Source organism: Sciurus vulgaris (assembly GCF_902686455.1).
Source record: "Sciurus vulgaris genome assembly, chromosome: 10".
NCBI classification, from domain to species: domain Eukaryota; kingdom Metazoa; phylum Chordata; class Mammalia; order Rodentia; family Sciuridae; genus Sciurus; species Sciurus vulgaris.
The window spans coordinates 106,444,106-106,462,022 of record NC_136470.1 but is presented as its reverse complement, the minus strand read 5'-3'; the positions used below and the strand labels follow the sequence as shown (position 1 = coordinate 106,462,022).

General features: G+C 34.3%; 1 protein-coding gene across 1 annotated transcript in view; it reads left to right on the top strand.

Annotated features, from left to right (window-relative positions):
• LOC306670247 (palmitoyltransferase ZDHHC19-like) overlaps nt 1-17,917 on the top strand; it is a 151,263-nt gene that overhangs the window by 27,226 nt on the left and 106,120 nt on the right. Inside the window, exon 2 of the mRNA XM_079154920.1 lies at nt 15,125-15,205. Coding sequence (XP_079011046.1) covers nt 15,168-15,205 — 38 coding nt within the window. The 5' untranslated portion in view covers nt 15,125-15,167. The remainder of the gene's footprint in view (nt 1-15,124; nt 15,206-17,917) is intronic.

Genomic DNA, 17,917 nt, shown 5'->3' with positions numbered 1-17,917 from the left:
ATGAATTAGTACTCAATGATTTTTTTTTATTTTGTAGAGTGCTATTAAGAGTATGTATCTGAAACCTTTTTAATGTATAGAGTATAGAATATATAGAACCATTGTTCATAAAATTGTAGCATGCTTGAGACAAGTGCAGAAATTAGAACATGTTTATCTAGTGGTAACAAAAAAATACTATGCATTTCTCTCTTACTGATTCAGTGGAATTTCTTGTTCACTCTTCTCCTATTTGTTTACAATCACATATATCATTAGTTTCCTGATTTGTAACTAAGAAAATTCAATTTTTCATTCCTCTCTACACCACACTCATTTTGCAGAACCCACAGCTGACAAGAAAATCAATACAACTCCCCACATACAGATAGCAGCAAATTAAACAGTTGGGCCCACCCTGGAGTGGCTTCTCTTCAGAATCTATCTAGGAAAACCTTGTAGCAGAATTGCTACACGTGAAAAGTTGCTGAAACCCCTTCCCCTTACCACAAGCCAGGGGACCAGGGAGGATCAACCTTTCCAGAATGTACTTACCCACCTCCGCGTTCCACATAGACCCTGTCGTAGCTGAGGTAGAGAAGGAGTGGACACCTGTAATTCCCAGCAGAAGAATCTGTGAGAGCTCAAATCTAAGCAGCAAAGAAATTTTGACCAAGAGCAAAGGAAAGGGGAAGGGGAGGCTTGAGATCTTCTGTGGCCCTGCTAATGCTGGAGGGAGGCACAGCTGGAAATTGAGTCCTAAGAAGCCCAGAGGGACTTTCCCTCTGATTGCTTTCACAGTATACATAGGTCCATTCCAGCTGCATAGAGGGATGGTTCTCCAGATCATGGCAGCACCTGGTGCATTCCACAAGTAGAAGTTGACTGAATCCTTGGAAACCTTAAAGGAAGTTTCCAGGTCTTTACCATAGCCAGGAAGATGTCAGTCAAGGCAGAAAGTTGCCTAGGTTCAAGGAAGAAGACAAGGGTTCCCAGCCTAACCCAATTTTCAGCCTGACTTGAGGCCACAACTGCCTAGTGATAGCCACTGGTTGGATACTGCCTCAGCCCTGATTCAGCCACAGTTAGCAGAGGGAATCAGTACTGGCCATTCCAAACAGGGGCAGTAGAAATTAGAACACAGGAGAACCAGCTGAGTTATTACTCAGCAGTGAGAACAGTAACTCAATGAGCTGTACGGGCCAGGGGAAATGTTTCTGCCTCACGTATCACTCATGGAGAATCCACAAGCACAGGACCTGTGCTTGTAGACAGCCAACAGGCTGTAGACCACCATTAAAAGCATCCTGTAGAGGGAAGTGAGTACATAGTGTGAAACCAGCAATCACACTTATAGTTTTAATCTGGCATCTTTAACTCCTTCACGTAACAGGAACAACCAACAGACACAACACCATATCCCCCAAGCTGTGAACCACAGGCCCCTGAGCTGACAAACCAGAACCAGCCAGTGGGAGGTTCAGAGCAACTAGGAGAGTGATCATGTGCCCCACGACCTCTGGAGGAATCCAAAACCAAGAATGACATCTTCTACATGTTCCAAATCCTAATGAAATCCAAACTAAGATGGAACAATTTTTTTTTCACCTTGGCATGGTTTAAGATGAATTCTCTTCGTATCAATTTTGATTATCTATATTACTCCTACTTTTTTTTTTAGTTGTACATGGACAAGTACCTTTTTTGTGTGTAGGTGGTGCTGAGGATCAAGCCCAGTGCTTCACACACACTAGGAGAGCACTCTACCACAGAGTCACAACCCAGCCACACGTTTTATCTTGATTGTTAGTTGTTACCTTAATAGCCAACACTGTACCTTCAACTCATTTGAAATGTATTTTTTCTAATGGCTTCAAGCATTAATTAGAATTACTTTCTGTATCTTTGTTTTTTGAGCTTTAGTTTATACTTTATCCACTAATCCACTCCTTTCCCTCTTACATTATCTGCTAGTTCCTCAAATACACCTTTTCATTTTTTCTTCTTTTTGTCTCAGTGTGTACTATTTTATGCTGTCCTTTTTTTCTATTTTGTTTTTCTTTCTCATTGCCCAGTCTTTATTTTTTCCCATTTCAGCCCTCATATAAAATTATACCTTTACTATATTTAGTAATTGATTTTTCATCCTGTTCCAGAATGTTACTACATGTTTATAACTGGATTAGAAGAAAAGTAGAGAAAAATATTAACAAGTTTTTCATTGTTATAAATTTGAATAGTAGGTGACTTGGCTCTGAAGTGATTGTAGTAGTGGTCAGTTGTTTCTTTCAAAGTGGTGTTGATACCAGAATCAGCAGATTCTATATGCTGAGTTAAAGTATAAATATATGGATATTTTTACAACCCAGAGCTCTTAAGAGTAAGATGCTTATGAAGTAGCCCTTCCTTAAAGAAGTAGCTATAACTATCCCAATAGATGGGTAGACATGAACTCAATACGAAAACCATCGAACAAACCAACCCAAACAACCAATAACACTTAATATGTGGACTCCATGAATCCACATATTAAGTGGATTCTCACTTTGTCTGGGTCTTAAGCCCCCTTGCTCTTCTCCACCAGTGACAAGGGAAGGGGACACTCCCCAACAAGGCCAGAACAGGTAAGGTAGGGCCAACTGACCGCCTGCACCCAGCCCTCCAGGCGGAGGACAAGCAGACACGTCAGGGAGACCAGTCACAGCAGGAACTCATTTATTGAGGAAGTCACACAGCTTTTATGTAGGGTGGAGGCTAGGCGGGAACCAATCAGCTTAAAGGTCAGCAAGGCACGGGGTTCATGCAGGTGAGAGTCCCATAGGACTATATGGCAAGCACGAGCTGATCACGTTCACAGAACTGTTGTTAATCAATCCCTGATGGTGGTCCGATTTATCGTCATTAACCTTTGAAACTGCCTTTGCAGCCTTGATCTTGCTCACCCGCCAGGGAGGAAGGAGTCAGCCTGATTTAGTTAATGTGTCATTAGACCCAACATCACTTTGCACCTAAAGTTTCTAGGAAAAGAAGACTAAACCCAAACTGAAATCTGTACATAGGAAATAATTAAAATGAGAGCTGAAATCAATTTTATTGAGATTAAAATATATACACAGGGTCAATGAAACGAAGAGTTGACATTTGAAAGTCTAAACAACATTAATAAACTATCGGCAAAACTCACCAAAATAAAGTGAGATAAGATTCAAAACAACAAAAATGGGGTAAGGAAAAAGAAACATCACTATATTGAAATTCAGAGAATCATCAGAAACTATTTTGAAAATTTGTACTCCAATTTAAAAAAAAAGTCTGAAATATATTGAAGAATTCCTAGTGTTTTAGTCAGCTCTTTTGCTGCTGTCACTAAAGGACCTGATTATAAAATTTCACGGGAGGAAAAATTTGAGTTCTCAGGGTTTCAGTGGTCTTGGTCCATACACACCTCCCTCCATTTCTCCAGACTTGAGGAGAATATGAACATCATGGCAAAATAATGAGACAGAAGGAAGCAGCTCATGAATATCAGAAAGGAGAGAGAGATTCCTCTAACCAGATTTAAATATATACCCCAATGCCATGCCCCCAATGCCTACCTCCTGCAGACACACCCTACCTACCTTCAGTTGCCACTCAGTTAATTCCATCAGGGAATTGGTTCACTGATTGCATTAAAGTTAACATTACCCAGTCATTTCTCCTCTGAACCTTCTTGCATTGTCTCTCACACACGATCTTTTGGGGACACTTCAGATTCAAACCATAACACCTAGAGATATATGTCCCACCCAAATTGAACCATGAGGATATGAAAAGTTAAAGAGATCAATTTCAAGTAATGATTTGAAACGGATTTTTTATAAAACTTTCAACAAAGAAAGTCCCAGAACTGGATGGATTCTCAATCAAATTATAACAGATCTTAAAAAAAAAAACACTAACGTAAATCCTTCTCAGTTAATTTCATGAAGTAGGGAACCCTGGCAATTTAATCTATGAACCAGTATCATCCTGTTACCAAAACAAGACAAAACACATCAAGGAAAGAAAACTTAAGGCCAAAATCCCTGGTGAACATAGATACAAATATTTTTGATAAAATAGTGTCAAAACGCATAAAAGAGCAACACATTAAACACTGTGCATCAAGATCATGTATATTTCATTCACAGATGCAAATTTGGTACAGCATATGCAAATCAACATATGTAATTCACCACATAAATAGACTTAAGGCTAAGAATCACATGATTATCTCAAAAAGCAGAAATATCATTTGACAAAGTACAATAAACTTTCTGTTTAAAACATTTAAAAAATTAGGAATAGAAGGAACTTAGCATTGTATAAGCTATATGACAAACTGAAGAACAACATCATGCTGAAAAAAGAAAATCCCAAAACATTTCCACTTAAACAGGAACAAGATAAGAATGCCCTTTCTCATCGATCTTATTTAACATAGTCCTTGAAACTCTAGCTAGAGTAATCAGGCAAGAGAAGGAAATTAAAGCGATATGGTAGAAAAAGGAGCTCAAATTATGTTTACTAATATGATCTTATGTTTAGAAAAAACAAAAATTCTACCAGAAGACTTCTACAGATGAAAACAAATTTAATAAACTAGCAGGATACAAGATCAATACACATAAATTATTACTTTTCTATATTCCATAATGAATCTGCAGAAGAAGAATTAGAAAAACTATCCCATTTACAATAACCTCAAAAAAAAAAATACTTGGTAATTAATGTAATGAAGAATGTGAAGAACCTGTACAATAAGAACTGTAGAACTCTGCAGAAATACATTGAAAAATACCTTAGAAGATGGAAAGACCTTTCATGCTCTTGGATAGGCAAAAGTAATATTATCAAAATGGCTATAGTACCAAAAGCAATATACACAGTCAGTATAATTCCCATCAAAATACCAATGACATTTTTCACCATACTACTAGAAAAGCAGTTCTAAAATTCCCATTTGGAAAAATAAGAGACCCAGAAGAGCCGAAGCAATGCTGAGGAAAAAGATTGATATTATAAGAATCACAATTCCAGACCTCAAATTATGTTACAAAGGTATAGTTAAAAAAAAATATAGTATGATACTAGCACAAAAATTCAAAAGATGACCAATGGAAGAAAAGACACTGAGACAATCTCCCATAAGGACACTTATCTAACACTAGACAAAGGTGCCAAAGACATAGGGTAGAAAAACAGACAGCCTTTTAATTAAACCATGCTGGGCAAACTGGAAATCCATATGTAGAAGAATGAAACTTGAACACTCTCTCTCACCATATACAAAAATTAACTCAAAGTGGCTTGACAATACATTAATTAGACCAGAAATTCTGAAACTGCTGGAAAAAAATATAGCCACAAGACTCCAGCAGGTTAACACAGGAACTGACTTTCTTAACAAAATTTCTAAAGTACATAAGATAAAACCAAAACTCAATAAGTGGAATGGCATCAAATTAAGAAGCTCTGCACAAAAAAGAAAACAAGAGTGTGAAGAGAGAGATTAGAGAATGGGAAAAGATCTTTACCACCAATCCTCAAATAGGGCATTAATATCCATAATATGAAGACCTCAAATACTTAACACCAAAAAAAAAAAAAATCCACACAAATAACCCAATTTATAAATGAGCATTTTATAAACTAAAATTTATAAACTAAAAAGTTAATAAACAGACACTTCTCAAAAGAAGAAAGATGAATGACCAAGAAATATATGAAAAAGTGTTCAACATATCTAGCAATTAGGGAAATGCAAATCAAAAGTACATTGAAATTTTTTTCTCACTCTAGTGAGAATGGATATTAGAAATATAAATAAAAATATTTAGGTGCGGATATAAGGTAAAAGTTACACTCAATCATGCATTGCTGGTGGGACTGCAAATTAGTGCAACTACTCCAGAAAGCTGTACAGAGTATTCCTGGACAATAGTTGCATAGAGATTCCTGAACAATTCCTAGTTATGTATCCTAAAGATCTAAAATCAGCAATAGTATTGAGGTACACCCACATCCATATTTTTAGCAACACAATTCACAATAGCCAAGCTATGAACGCAACCTAGGTGCCCATATATACACAATGAAGTTATTACTTAATCAGAAAGTGTGTTATATAGTTAAACAGTAAACTAGGAGAGTAAAGTGGGTTGTGTTGGAGTAAGGGAGTCAAATGTTCAAATGAAATATCAAAAAATATCTGTATGAAAATTTTATCTAGAACTATAAAAATAAACTGCAGAGTAAATAGATATTAGACCTTGTCACAGGAGTACTGAGAATGCAAGAGAAGAACACCTTATTTTCCTAGTTTTGAAGTACAATTTTTGTTTACATGTATGTAACAACATGGGTGAACCTGAAGGAAATTATGAGCAGAAATAAGTCAATCTCAAGGACAAATACTGCAGAAATCCACTTATATGTAGTATCTAAAATACTGAGGCTCACAGAAAAAGAGAAGAATGGTGGTTGCTAGGAATTTTTTCCATCCAAGGGACATAAAATTGCAGTTGTGTGAAGTGATGCCCTACTATACAGCACCATGTTTGTAGCTAGCCACACTGCAGTACACACTAAAAGAGTTGGTTAGAAGGGGAGTTCTCTATCAAGTGCTTACTGCAATTTTTAAAAGAGATAATATGTCTGAATAGAGAAAGAAGTACATATCATAAAGTTTACCTAGCTATTTCTCCAGCATAGTTGCTGCAATAAAAAAGAAATTCGATTTGATATTGGCAGCCATTTTTGGACCCAGTGACTTTGGTTAGTGACTTCTACATCCAACTGTGACTGACTTTCATAGCACCACTTGTCAATTGCAATATGATCACTTTGGCAAGTTTTTTCCATTCCATTTCATTTCTGTCATGGTCTATAGGGAATCACAAACAAAGCTTAAATAGATGAATTCAAAGCATTCCTAAAGTATAGAGGCTGAATAATTTTAAAAAGCAGTTCTTTAGTAAAATACTATTAATATGAAAATAGCCTTGAAAAACTTGGATTGTTTCCTAAATGATAATTCATGCTTTTCAAATTTCTCAGGGAAAAAAATTGTGAAAATGGTTATCACTAAAAATGTTGCATGACCAAAATCTTTTGAGTAGAATCTATTCTGTTAAAATACTGTGAATTAGATTGTATCTCCCAATTAGTGATACAATTAGGAAAATATCAGTTAGGAAAATATCAACTATAAATACAGCATCATGGCAGGAATATCCCTTCCATACTGAATGACACACATATAAATCAGCCTATCTTCATGAAACATAGATAAAAATCAGTCAACATTGTTTAAGTTGTGATTTCAAAATATTTCTTCACATCTAAATTCATTTTAGCAGATAATATAACCCAAATTGATAATGTGCAATATAATGTAAGCATGACTTGATAATTACTGTAAATAAATGAAAACCAATGATTTTACTGGAGATCAAGATCAAAATCTTACTAAAGCAAAGGAAAAGTCCTCATTTGTATTTTCTGAATACAGAGGATAGATCTTATATTTTAAAGAAATCAATGAAGAAAATTTCAGAAGAAATAAAGAAAGACTGCATTTGAATTTTGTTTGTGCCCAGAAATTTAGGAAATTGAATATTTATTCCATACATGTGAAAACACATGCAATTTTAATTCATTTTAATAATGCATTTAGATATCTCAGTAATAACTTCCTGAGATTTCTATATAAATGACACTTTGAAAGAATTAGCTACTATGATCTCTACACAACAAAGTGTTATTAGATATTAAAAAGAAAAAATAACCAAATTTTGTCAAAAGATAAACCTATACACAAGATTCTTTGGCTTTGTCTAGGAGGTGAACATTTTATAAATTTTAATATTCTTAATGTTTGACAAGTCTTTCTTAGAATGTGTCCTCAAATATTGAATCCATCATTACATAAATATTTTCATTAAAAATATTTGGTACTTACATATTTATAGTATTAAGGCATCAAGAAGGATTTTGTCATCATACATATGGATGTACATATAATCACTTCATATAATTATTTCCAAAATAAAATCATGGTATTTAAGGTCAACCAAATATTTCTCAAAATTTTAAAAGAATATGAAGAAGATAAAGGCAATTTTGGTGATGGGTAGGATAGTCAAAACTTTGTTATTAAAATTGAAGCTTAATCTACATTAATATCCAAAACAAGGCATTTTTCCATCAGCTTGAATAAATGAACATTCTAGTAATATTTTACAATTGTAAATATTTATCGAGAGAGATATTGATTGACTGGACGACTTCTTTATGTTAGCCACCAGGGGGATAGGGACAAAGGTAGAACAATCTGGTATAGGAAAAAAAAACACTTGTCAGTCATGTCTTGATTAGCTGCATATGCTAAGAAATCTTGTGTCCTTGATAGAAAAAAATGACTAAGAAATATAAAGGATAGAGCATATGATATTATAAAACTGTGAGTTTTTTTTCTGTGGTCTATGTCACTCAGCGAACATTGAAACCACCCATTGTGCCAAGTGTGCTCTATAATGTTAGTACCCTAACTTTAAACGTTTCTACAATGTAACACGGATTCTCCTGAGTTTTCCACAGATTCAAAATTTTGCAAGAATTTCTAAGAATAGGAGTCTACATCTGCAAAGGAACAGGAACATTTGGGCCTAACTAGGGAGAAAAACCCAGCTATGTGCAAACTTAAAGAAATAAGATTATGATCAAGAATATTTCAACATTCACACATGACAATATGTATAAATAGATCAGAGAGTTATAAAAAGTAAAAAGCCTGGTATTGTTTAAGCAGATGATTATAAATGGGAATCTAAGGTACAGCAGAAAATTTTGAAAATCTTTTTTAGTTTTAGATTTTATGTAGGTATAAATGTTAATTTCTTTGTGTATCTATAAAAAAGCCAATTTTTCTTATCATTGTTTATTTTCTTCTATATTTTATCATTGTGAAATAAACATCATTTTCCTATGGACACCTCTGGTAAACTGCCCTAATAATTTCTCATTTTCCTAAAAAATATTATTTGTATTTAATTTTAATATATGCTTCAGTACTTAAAACCATTCTCTCCTATGCTAACATATGTGAGAGTAGAAGAGGCAGATATCAGAAAAAATGGATCTCAATACTGTCCTGGGAATTTAAAGAGATTTAGTAAACTAAGGTTTCTTTCTTTTGTCTTCACATTGAATATGTATTTACTTATTCATAACTTAGTTATTTATTATTATATATTATTTGTGGTCTTGAAATTAGATGTATTTCCCTTTTGTTCTTCTCTCTACCCCTCCCCTTCCCTTCCTGCTTCCCCTTGTTTTTATTTTCTTAACTGTTTTATTCAAGGAACATATGTATTTTTTTCCTTACCTACACCTCTCTTCCTTAATCTCCTCATTTTCTCTCTGACTTATTTTTCGTTATGTTTTTCAAAGTGATTACTCTCTTAGGAAGATACAAAAGCTCATAATTTAGACAAAATTTTTCAGTGTCTTTGCTGAAGTGACTGAAAAGCACAAGCAACTCAGGTCCACAGCAGGGGCCTGTAGAACACTAGTCAGGGGCACTTCCTCACCAAGGGGGGAGAATGAATGCCACTTATTTGAAAGACCTTTTCAGTTTGTCACCTTCTGTTACTTAAGTCAATGTTCATTTCACAATAAATCAATAGTAGTTTAATTAGAATGCTAATTAGACTATCCATAGGAAAGTATGAATTAAAAAGAAGTTGCACATAGTATACAGTATAGCATTTCCCAAGAGATTTAAAGAAGACTTTGCAAGCATCCACTTGATGCACAGGTCGAATATTTTTCCACTTAAAAAAAAAAAAAGTATAGAAACCCACCAAACCCCTAATGCAATGTAATGTAATTTATTATATTCCTAGGTAAGGAAATTATTAGTTAGGACTTTATAACAATAATCAAGTTACTCTTTTCAGTCAGGTAAACTTTTAAAAATCATGAAAGAAAGAATAATTATAATTTGAATGTTTTTATAAGAGTTAAAGATGAAGTATCCTAAAACTTTTATTTTTATAAAGTTATTATGACTCAGGGAAATCACTTTTACCACAGAAGGAAAAAGCCTTAGATACATACACAGAAAACTATAGAAATTTCTGATGAGAAATAAGGTCTTTCCATTTTAGGACTTCATTCATTCACATGATCCTAAGTGTATTATTTTATAAAGGAATAAAGTATACTAACTGCATGTTAGTTTACAGAAAACAGGAAAAATTATTCGAATCAATTTATTTACAGACATTTTATTTTCTTTGCACAAAATATTTTATTGAGGGTTCATTTTATACTTATTTTGATTGAATAAAAGAACACCAGAGAAAAGTTTCCATGTGATGCATCTTTTCATGAATTACTAGAATATAAAAACTAATTAGCGATGACACAATTCTGATCAATGGTGAGACAGAGAGGGAGGGAATTACAAGAAACTGTAAGGAATGATAGAAATGTTTGTTACCTCAAATATGAGAAATATGGCAAAAATTGAAAAATATACCAGTCAAATACATGCAATTTATTATAAATAAGTTAAACTCATAAAGTTTAAAGGGATAAAAGAGCTTCAATTTACATAAATATGATATCTTGGTCTACATCAAGAGCTTGAAATTTTGATTTTATTGAAACTTAGGTGGATGGAAATAAAAGGTGTGAAGACAGATCACATATCATATGATTATGGGGATAAAATAATGAGGCCTCTGGACCATTAAGTTTCAATTAAGTTTGGAACTTCGAGTGCTATGATTCCTCAGCAGAGGAATTGCACAGGTCCACTGGTAAGTGATCCTCTGCAGCAATAAGCATGGCATGACAGCATGGCTCACAGTCAGCTCCTGTGATGCCTCTCTGCAGTGTGGCTCAGGGCACAGGCCAGTGGTGCAGGGTATCACCTAAACTGATAATAAATGAACAGACAGTAAATATGCACCAGCTCATTCAAAGGAAAGTAGAAAGAATGCAATTGCTGTATTTATATCCAAGAGGAATGCCTTTGATGAGAAATGAAATTAAGTCTAACTGTTAAGAACCAAGGTGATGTCTCACTGCAGTCACTAGTGAAGAAACATGGCAAGATAAGCAAGAGCATCTAAAACTAGGCTAAGAGTGGACCTGGTGAAATAATAATCATAATTTAATTGACAAAGTAAAAGACTCATGCACAAGATAAAACTGAGCTGGTGTGGCCTAAGAAGTGAGTCATGCAGTGGACATCTCACTCTAGAACGGATAATTCAACAGAATCTTTATTGGCATAGGGCTTCAAGGGAGGGGCACTTTACATCAACTGAAGGGCATGAGTGTGGGCCAGAGGGGAAAATGCATTACAGTATGTTCAGTTGAATATTGTTATAATTTATGATGCAAGAGAAAACAATGCTGTGAAGATGGCAAATGTAAGAAGAGTAAATCACAAAAATCTTTATTCTATTTCTTGATGCTTAAGAATGATTTTTGTAGTTAATACAGGCCACTGAATGATTTTAAGTAGACAAATAAGAAAACTCAATTTGCATTTTAGTAAGAACACCTTGTGAGGAAGAACACTTGGTGGGGCACTCCTGGCCTTGTGACCTTACATAATAATACAAAATATCATCCTATTAAAAGCTAATGTCCAAGATACCAAGAGATCAGAAACTATGAAGTGCATGCAGTCATTATGTTAAGTTGAATATAAAAAATATAACGATTAGTAGATCTGAAAGGCAGCTTAAAACCTGGTAGTCTAAATTGTTTCCCACATTTCTGACTTGAGCAACTTGATAGTTTACAGTTTTATAAATTAGTTGAGGAAATAATGAATAGTAGCGTATTTCACATTTGACTGGTTTAGTTTCACATGTCTATGGGAAAACCAGGAAGGGATGTATGGTACTCACTGATTTATTTGTTCAATTTCAGGAAAGTCACCTAGATTGGAGATTCAGGAGTTTCAGTAAACCAGCAAATGGATGCCAACATAGTCAGGCAAATATTTTAGGTTAAATATTTAACCTAAATATTAAATAAATATTTTAGGTGACGAGAGAAAGAAGTAGGAGGAGGAGGAGGAAGAAAAGGAAGAGAAGGAGGGGGAGGAGAAAGAAAAAAGGAGAAACTAGAAGAAAATGAAGAAAATGACTTTACATAGAGACTACAAAAAAACGAGGATAAACAAAAACTATTACACAGCAATGATTTTTCATAAGTCAGATTGGAGACAGTTTCAAGGAAAGACAATAATAGTTGGTTTCAAATGTGCAGAGAACAAGGAAAACAAAGATCTGCTGAGGAAGCAGCTCAGTGGCAGATTGCTTGCTTGGCATGTGTGAAGCCTGGGTTTGATTCCCCTGTACCCAAGGGAAAAAACAATAACAAGAAAACCCCAAAAAACAAAATAAAAATAATTCCTTGTGCTAAGAGAGATTGTAGTGGTCAAAGATGTTAGACTAAAATAGCCTAGCTACTTAATAGAGTTTGAGGCCTAAGTTTAAGTAAAGACCAGTTCTGCCAAACATCAACATATGGAAAAGAAAAGAGGAGTAGAGGATAAAATATAGTTAGGACATGGTGTAGAGTAGGGACAAGACACTTTACTTATCTAACAAATTAATTGTTTATAGGTATCAACTCTTTATTTGGTACCAGGTGCTGTCCTTGACTGAGGACACAAATCCTCCTAATAGCTCTTTACAGTCTATTTAATTGCAGTTGCTTAACAAAATCAGCATTAGTTTTTCTAGAATCAGGATCAGGAATTTGATCAGCTTCAGTATCAGGACTTCTCTGCTCTAGGAAGTGCAGATGAAGAAATAAAACAACAAAAAGAACAACAGAATTTGGAATGAAGAGAAAGGTTTAATTAGACCCAGAAAATAGATTTTATATTATTACTCATGTGGGAAAGAGAAACAAACTTCTCCCCACTATAACATGATAGCCTTGTTTATGTACCTTGTAATACAATTGTAGGCAAACGAAAATGTAAAAAGTGGAGAAGAGAATCAAATACTTTCCACAATTTATTGTTTGACATGTTAATATTTGTTATACCTCATGGAGTTTATTTCTTACCCATGATCCTATTTGATTCTAAAGTCAATTAAGTGATTAGAAAAAAAACTATTTTGTGTTTTAAGTGAAGAAATTGAGATTCCAGGGCCCCAAGAAATTGATCAGGTCATCATTCTGGAGTTAACGCCTCAAGAGTACATTAAAAAAAAAAAAATAAGGCCATAAAAACATTAGTAATACAACCTCTTATTTATGAAAATTTAAGTGGTAAAAAGTAAACAAAAACTCTATTAGCATATAGCCTATCATGACTGTTTGCAGTACACATTCCTATTAGTTTAATGTCTTTTAACATGGGCATTTAAAAGAGGACATAAAAGTATATGTACTAAAGTAGACTCTGGAGGAGTGGTATGTGGGGTGGGCATGGATGACGAGTCATGGTCATATCTCAAATTCCTGTTGGATCTTTGAGATACACAGTGCTATTAGTTTACTAGAATATTTGCAAAATCACTCTTTGCCTTGCTCTTCTAAGTGCATTTCTGTTCATACTGTCAAAGTTTTGATTTAATACTAATAAGTATAATCAGACATCCGTTTTAATCATGGAAACAATGGTTTTAAGAGCTAGAACAAGTCTTTAGTATGGATTATACTTCTTCCAATATATTTTATTCTGTTATTTGAGAATGAAATTGTTAAAGGAAGACTAGAATTATTCTTGGATTTTTTTCTGGTACAATTTACCTTTTCCTTATGGTATAACATTTGGTGAGTCACCTTCATATCTCTGAGCGTGATTATTTTTATTTTAGTTTTGAGAATGCAATTGTTTTCCTGACTATTTCATTGGGCTATAGTGAAAATCAAGCAAGATAACAGTCTATTCATTGGAGGGACACATATTTCATATTTAACTGAAATTAGTGCAGGCTGAAAGAACTAAACTCTGGTTTTAAGTAGCAATTTTGCCATATTACAGCTCTGCACGTGGGAAGATATATTAGACTTTCTATGCCTCGGTTTGTTTATTTGTGAAATTCATATCATAATAATTCTGACCTTATATCACTATGGGAATTAAAGGGAATAAAATATCCAGTGCTCTTAGAATAGTGTCTAGTATACAGTAAATATTACTCAAGTTTTCATATTGGGGGAGAGTAGGAAGAGGATTCAAAAATAGATATAATAGTGAACACTTCACAATTTTTTTTCAGTAGATTTTCAACTTTTACGTACATAGAAGCTCAAAATCATAATGCTGAAACTTTATTAACAAAGCTTACATTTGTGATTTAAATCCTACAACATGCAAATAAATTTAAGCTTTATCAAATTACTTGAATGCACAATTATAATGTAAGCATGTGGAATCCCCTTTGGCTGCTTTTCTTGAACAGTAGGCTCCACTTCTCTAACACTTTAACTCCCTTAAGAGAAAGCGGGAATGTCTGGGATTTGCCTCAAAGCAACTTTGTGTTGAAATTTAATCTGTGAAACAAACTCAGTAAGCAAAATTCACTATAAATCAACTCACATGTTTTCCTATTGCATGATGCAAGTTGAATGCTCTTGTAATAATTTTACTTATAATTCTGTGATTAAGGACAGTTGTTTTATGTTTTAACATACTTATGAATTTTTATGATGTATCACATGTTGTTCTGATACATCTATACAAATTATATATTCCGTGTCATGGTAAAAATAAGCTTTAAAATAATCTGGTTAGTGAAGAGCTAAGGTTGATCCCATGAATTTCCACTTCTGAAAACTTACTCTTCCAAATTACCATATAGATGATTGATTATTCCTAGAAACTCTATGATAGTTATGCTGGTGATTTTTATATTATTGCCTGACTATATAATTAAATTAAGTTCTTATTCAAAATAAATAAATATGTTAAATAAATGTAAATAAATATTTTAATTAATGTACACCTGAGCTCAATTTTTGTTTACTTTCCTTTCTCACTGTAAAAAAAATATTAGGATCTTATATCTTGAAGGATAAAATATTAAAATTGAATGTTTGAAATGGGTAATAGTGTGTCTTTCCCATTGTTAAGATGCTGGAGGTAAAAGAGGTGGTTTTCCAAGTTGCTCCATGGCATGAGACTGGGAAAGGGGATAAGTAGCTCCTCAGTAAGGTTGGTAAAAATATTTAATATTGGACTCTCAAAACAGCTTGGGGACTCAGAATATTGGATATAGAAAAATAAAAGAAAAAACCCACCACAGGTTCCCATTGGATCTGATAAAATGTGGGCTAGGTGGGGAGTGGGAAAAAAAACATGCATTCAGGTAGCACACTGGTATGTCTTCAGTTGAAAAATCAGAAATTGAGGAAGCTATTGGACTGATCCAGAGGGTCAGCTACACTATATCCTCTTGGGGAAAAGATGCTGTGTGTCCCCTGTTATCCATGGAAAGAAAAGCAGATGGCATATTCACATCATGCTACAGTGGCCACTGGCTATGGGAACAAGCTCAGGGACACAGACTTATTAATCTGAGCTGGATCCAAAAACTCGAGGAGGCAAGGGCCTGTCACAAGACAACAAATGTGGCTAGAAAACCCAGAGAAATTCAAGCACAGAGAATGTTTTACCCAGGGGAATAAGGGTCACTGAGATCTGAGAGATTTCCAAGTCCCTCTCACACTTTTAAGTGGGGCAGCTTGCAGGACCAGCTGGGGTGGGCCAAGAATTCCATTGGATGGGTGGGAGTGACTGTGGGCTCCGAGATTGATTCCAGGAGGCCAGGAAGGACATGATCTGTGGGTGGCAGTGGGGGAGAAGAATTGGATCCTTTTTGCCTAACAGGAACCCAGGGAAGATTCTGTGGTCCAGACTCCCAATGTTGATTGTCAGCTGCTGGACTCTAGAGACACACGAACTAAAAATCATTGGAACAATCTCCCTTCAACAAAAGACCAGGGCCTAACGAGGCCTGAACCCTGCCTTTGGGAGCTCCACCTATGGGAACTCATCTCACAGAACTCTACAGCAAACTGACCCTGAGAGTGGAGGAGAAAACTCTCCAAGCATCCCCACCTCATAGCACAGGAAGGGAAGTGGAGAATTTTTGAACTCCAACCAGCAACTTGAGGAGTGACACAAAAAGAGGAAGGTCTTGGCAGCATATACTAATACTCTAGTGCATAATACAGACCTAAAGAGAAAAAGGAAAGAATGAAATTTGGCAACACATAACAAACATATATCTCATTCACAATTTTGACAACTGCGATGGAAACAATTTGATTTTTCATCAAGAAACATTCTTCTAAAATTTAAATCAGTTATTTTTTTCTTTTGTTCTGTATTCCTCTTTTTTTCTTTTTTTTAAAATTGTGCTTAATGGTACATGGGCATGACTTCATATACATATTTCACAACTTTTTCATTTCTAGCAATTTTTTAAAGTAGTTATTTTTCATGACTGTGTCTTTTGAGGCCTAGTGTTTTAGATTAGTATATTGTGAATTGTCTATTTTTCTTTATTGCATTTTTCTCTTCTTCTAACATACAAATTACATTTTTCTATTTTTCACTCTTCCCTTAAATTTTGCTTTTAATTTCTCTCCTCTTCCCTTATAATCATCATTTTCTACATCTCTTCTGATTCCTCCTACACACCTTTTGAAATAGCAAAACCTTTTACAAACTTATTACTTAACAATACTCAATTCTTATCATATAACTTCTCTTTATTGTGTGAATTAACATTGTAGATGTCATAACAGAAACTCAGAATTTAGGTGAATGGTATAAATTGTTTGCATTGGATGTTGTGATTATGTGTCTCCCACTAAACTGTGAGGGACTAGAAACCTTCAGGGATGCTATCAATTCATAGGGGAAAGGTTCTGTCATCTAAGCTCCAATATGGAATATATAGACACACAGAACACTATGACAAAATAAGGGTACAGACTATTCCAAACAAATCAAAATACCTCAATAACAAAATCCATGAACACCATAGTGGAGGAAATGTCAAACAAAAATTTTGGAAAATTCATACTTAAAATGATCTACAAGGTAAAAGATGATGTAAAGAGCTACATCAGAGAGAAAATAAAGAAGTGAAAGATCACTTCCAAAGGAGATAGAGATTCTGAAAAAAGAGCCAAATGGAAATCCTCAAAATGAAGGAATCAATAAACCAAATTAAAACTTGATGAAAAGGATCATCAACAGACTAGACCACCTGGATGGTAGCACTTCTGGCAATGAAAACAAATTATATAATCCTGAAAAAAGGTGACTATGGAGAAAAGTTGTTAAGAGAATCAAGAAATATAAATAACATAAAAAGTCAAATTTAAGATTCATTGTGATAGATGAAGGTTCTGAAACACAGAGTAAAGAAATACACAATATTGTAACAAAATAAAATCAGAAACTTTTCCAAACATCAAGAATAAAATAGAAAATCATGCACAGGAGGCATATAGGACCCCAAATATACAAATTTACAGACTCATACCAAGGCACATTATTATGAACATGCCCACCATGCAGAACAAAAGATATGCTTCTAAAGGCGGATGGAGTAAATGGACAAGTCACATATAAAAATGAACCAATTGAATTTCAGTTGCTTTCTTACACAAGACCCTGAAAGCTAGGAGGTGTTTGAATAATATTTCACTATACAAAATTAATGTCTAGCAAGAATACTATCCTCAGAAAAATTTAAAACTCAGAATGGATGATGACGCAAAAACCTTCCACAAAAACCAAAAGTTAAAAGAATTCACAGTCTTTCTAGACTGCTGTACAAAACATACTCCATAAAATAATTCATGAAGAAGAAATGAGAAATAAAATTGAAAATCAGCAGAGGGAGGAAAT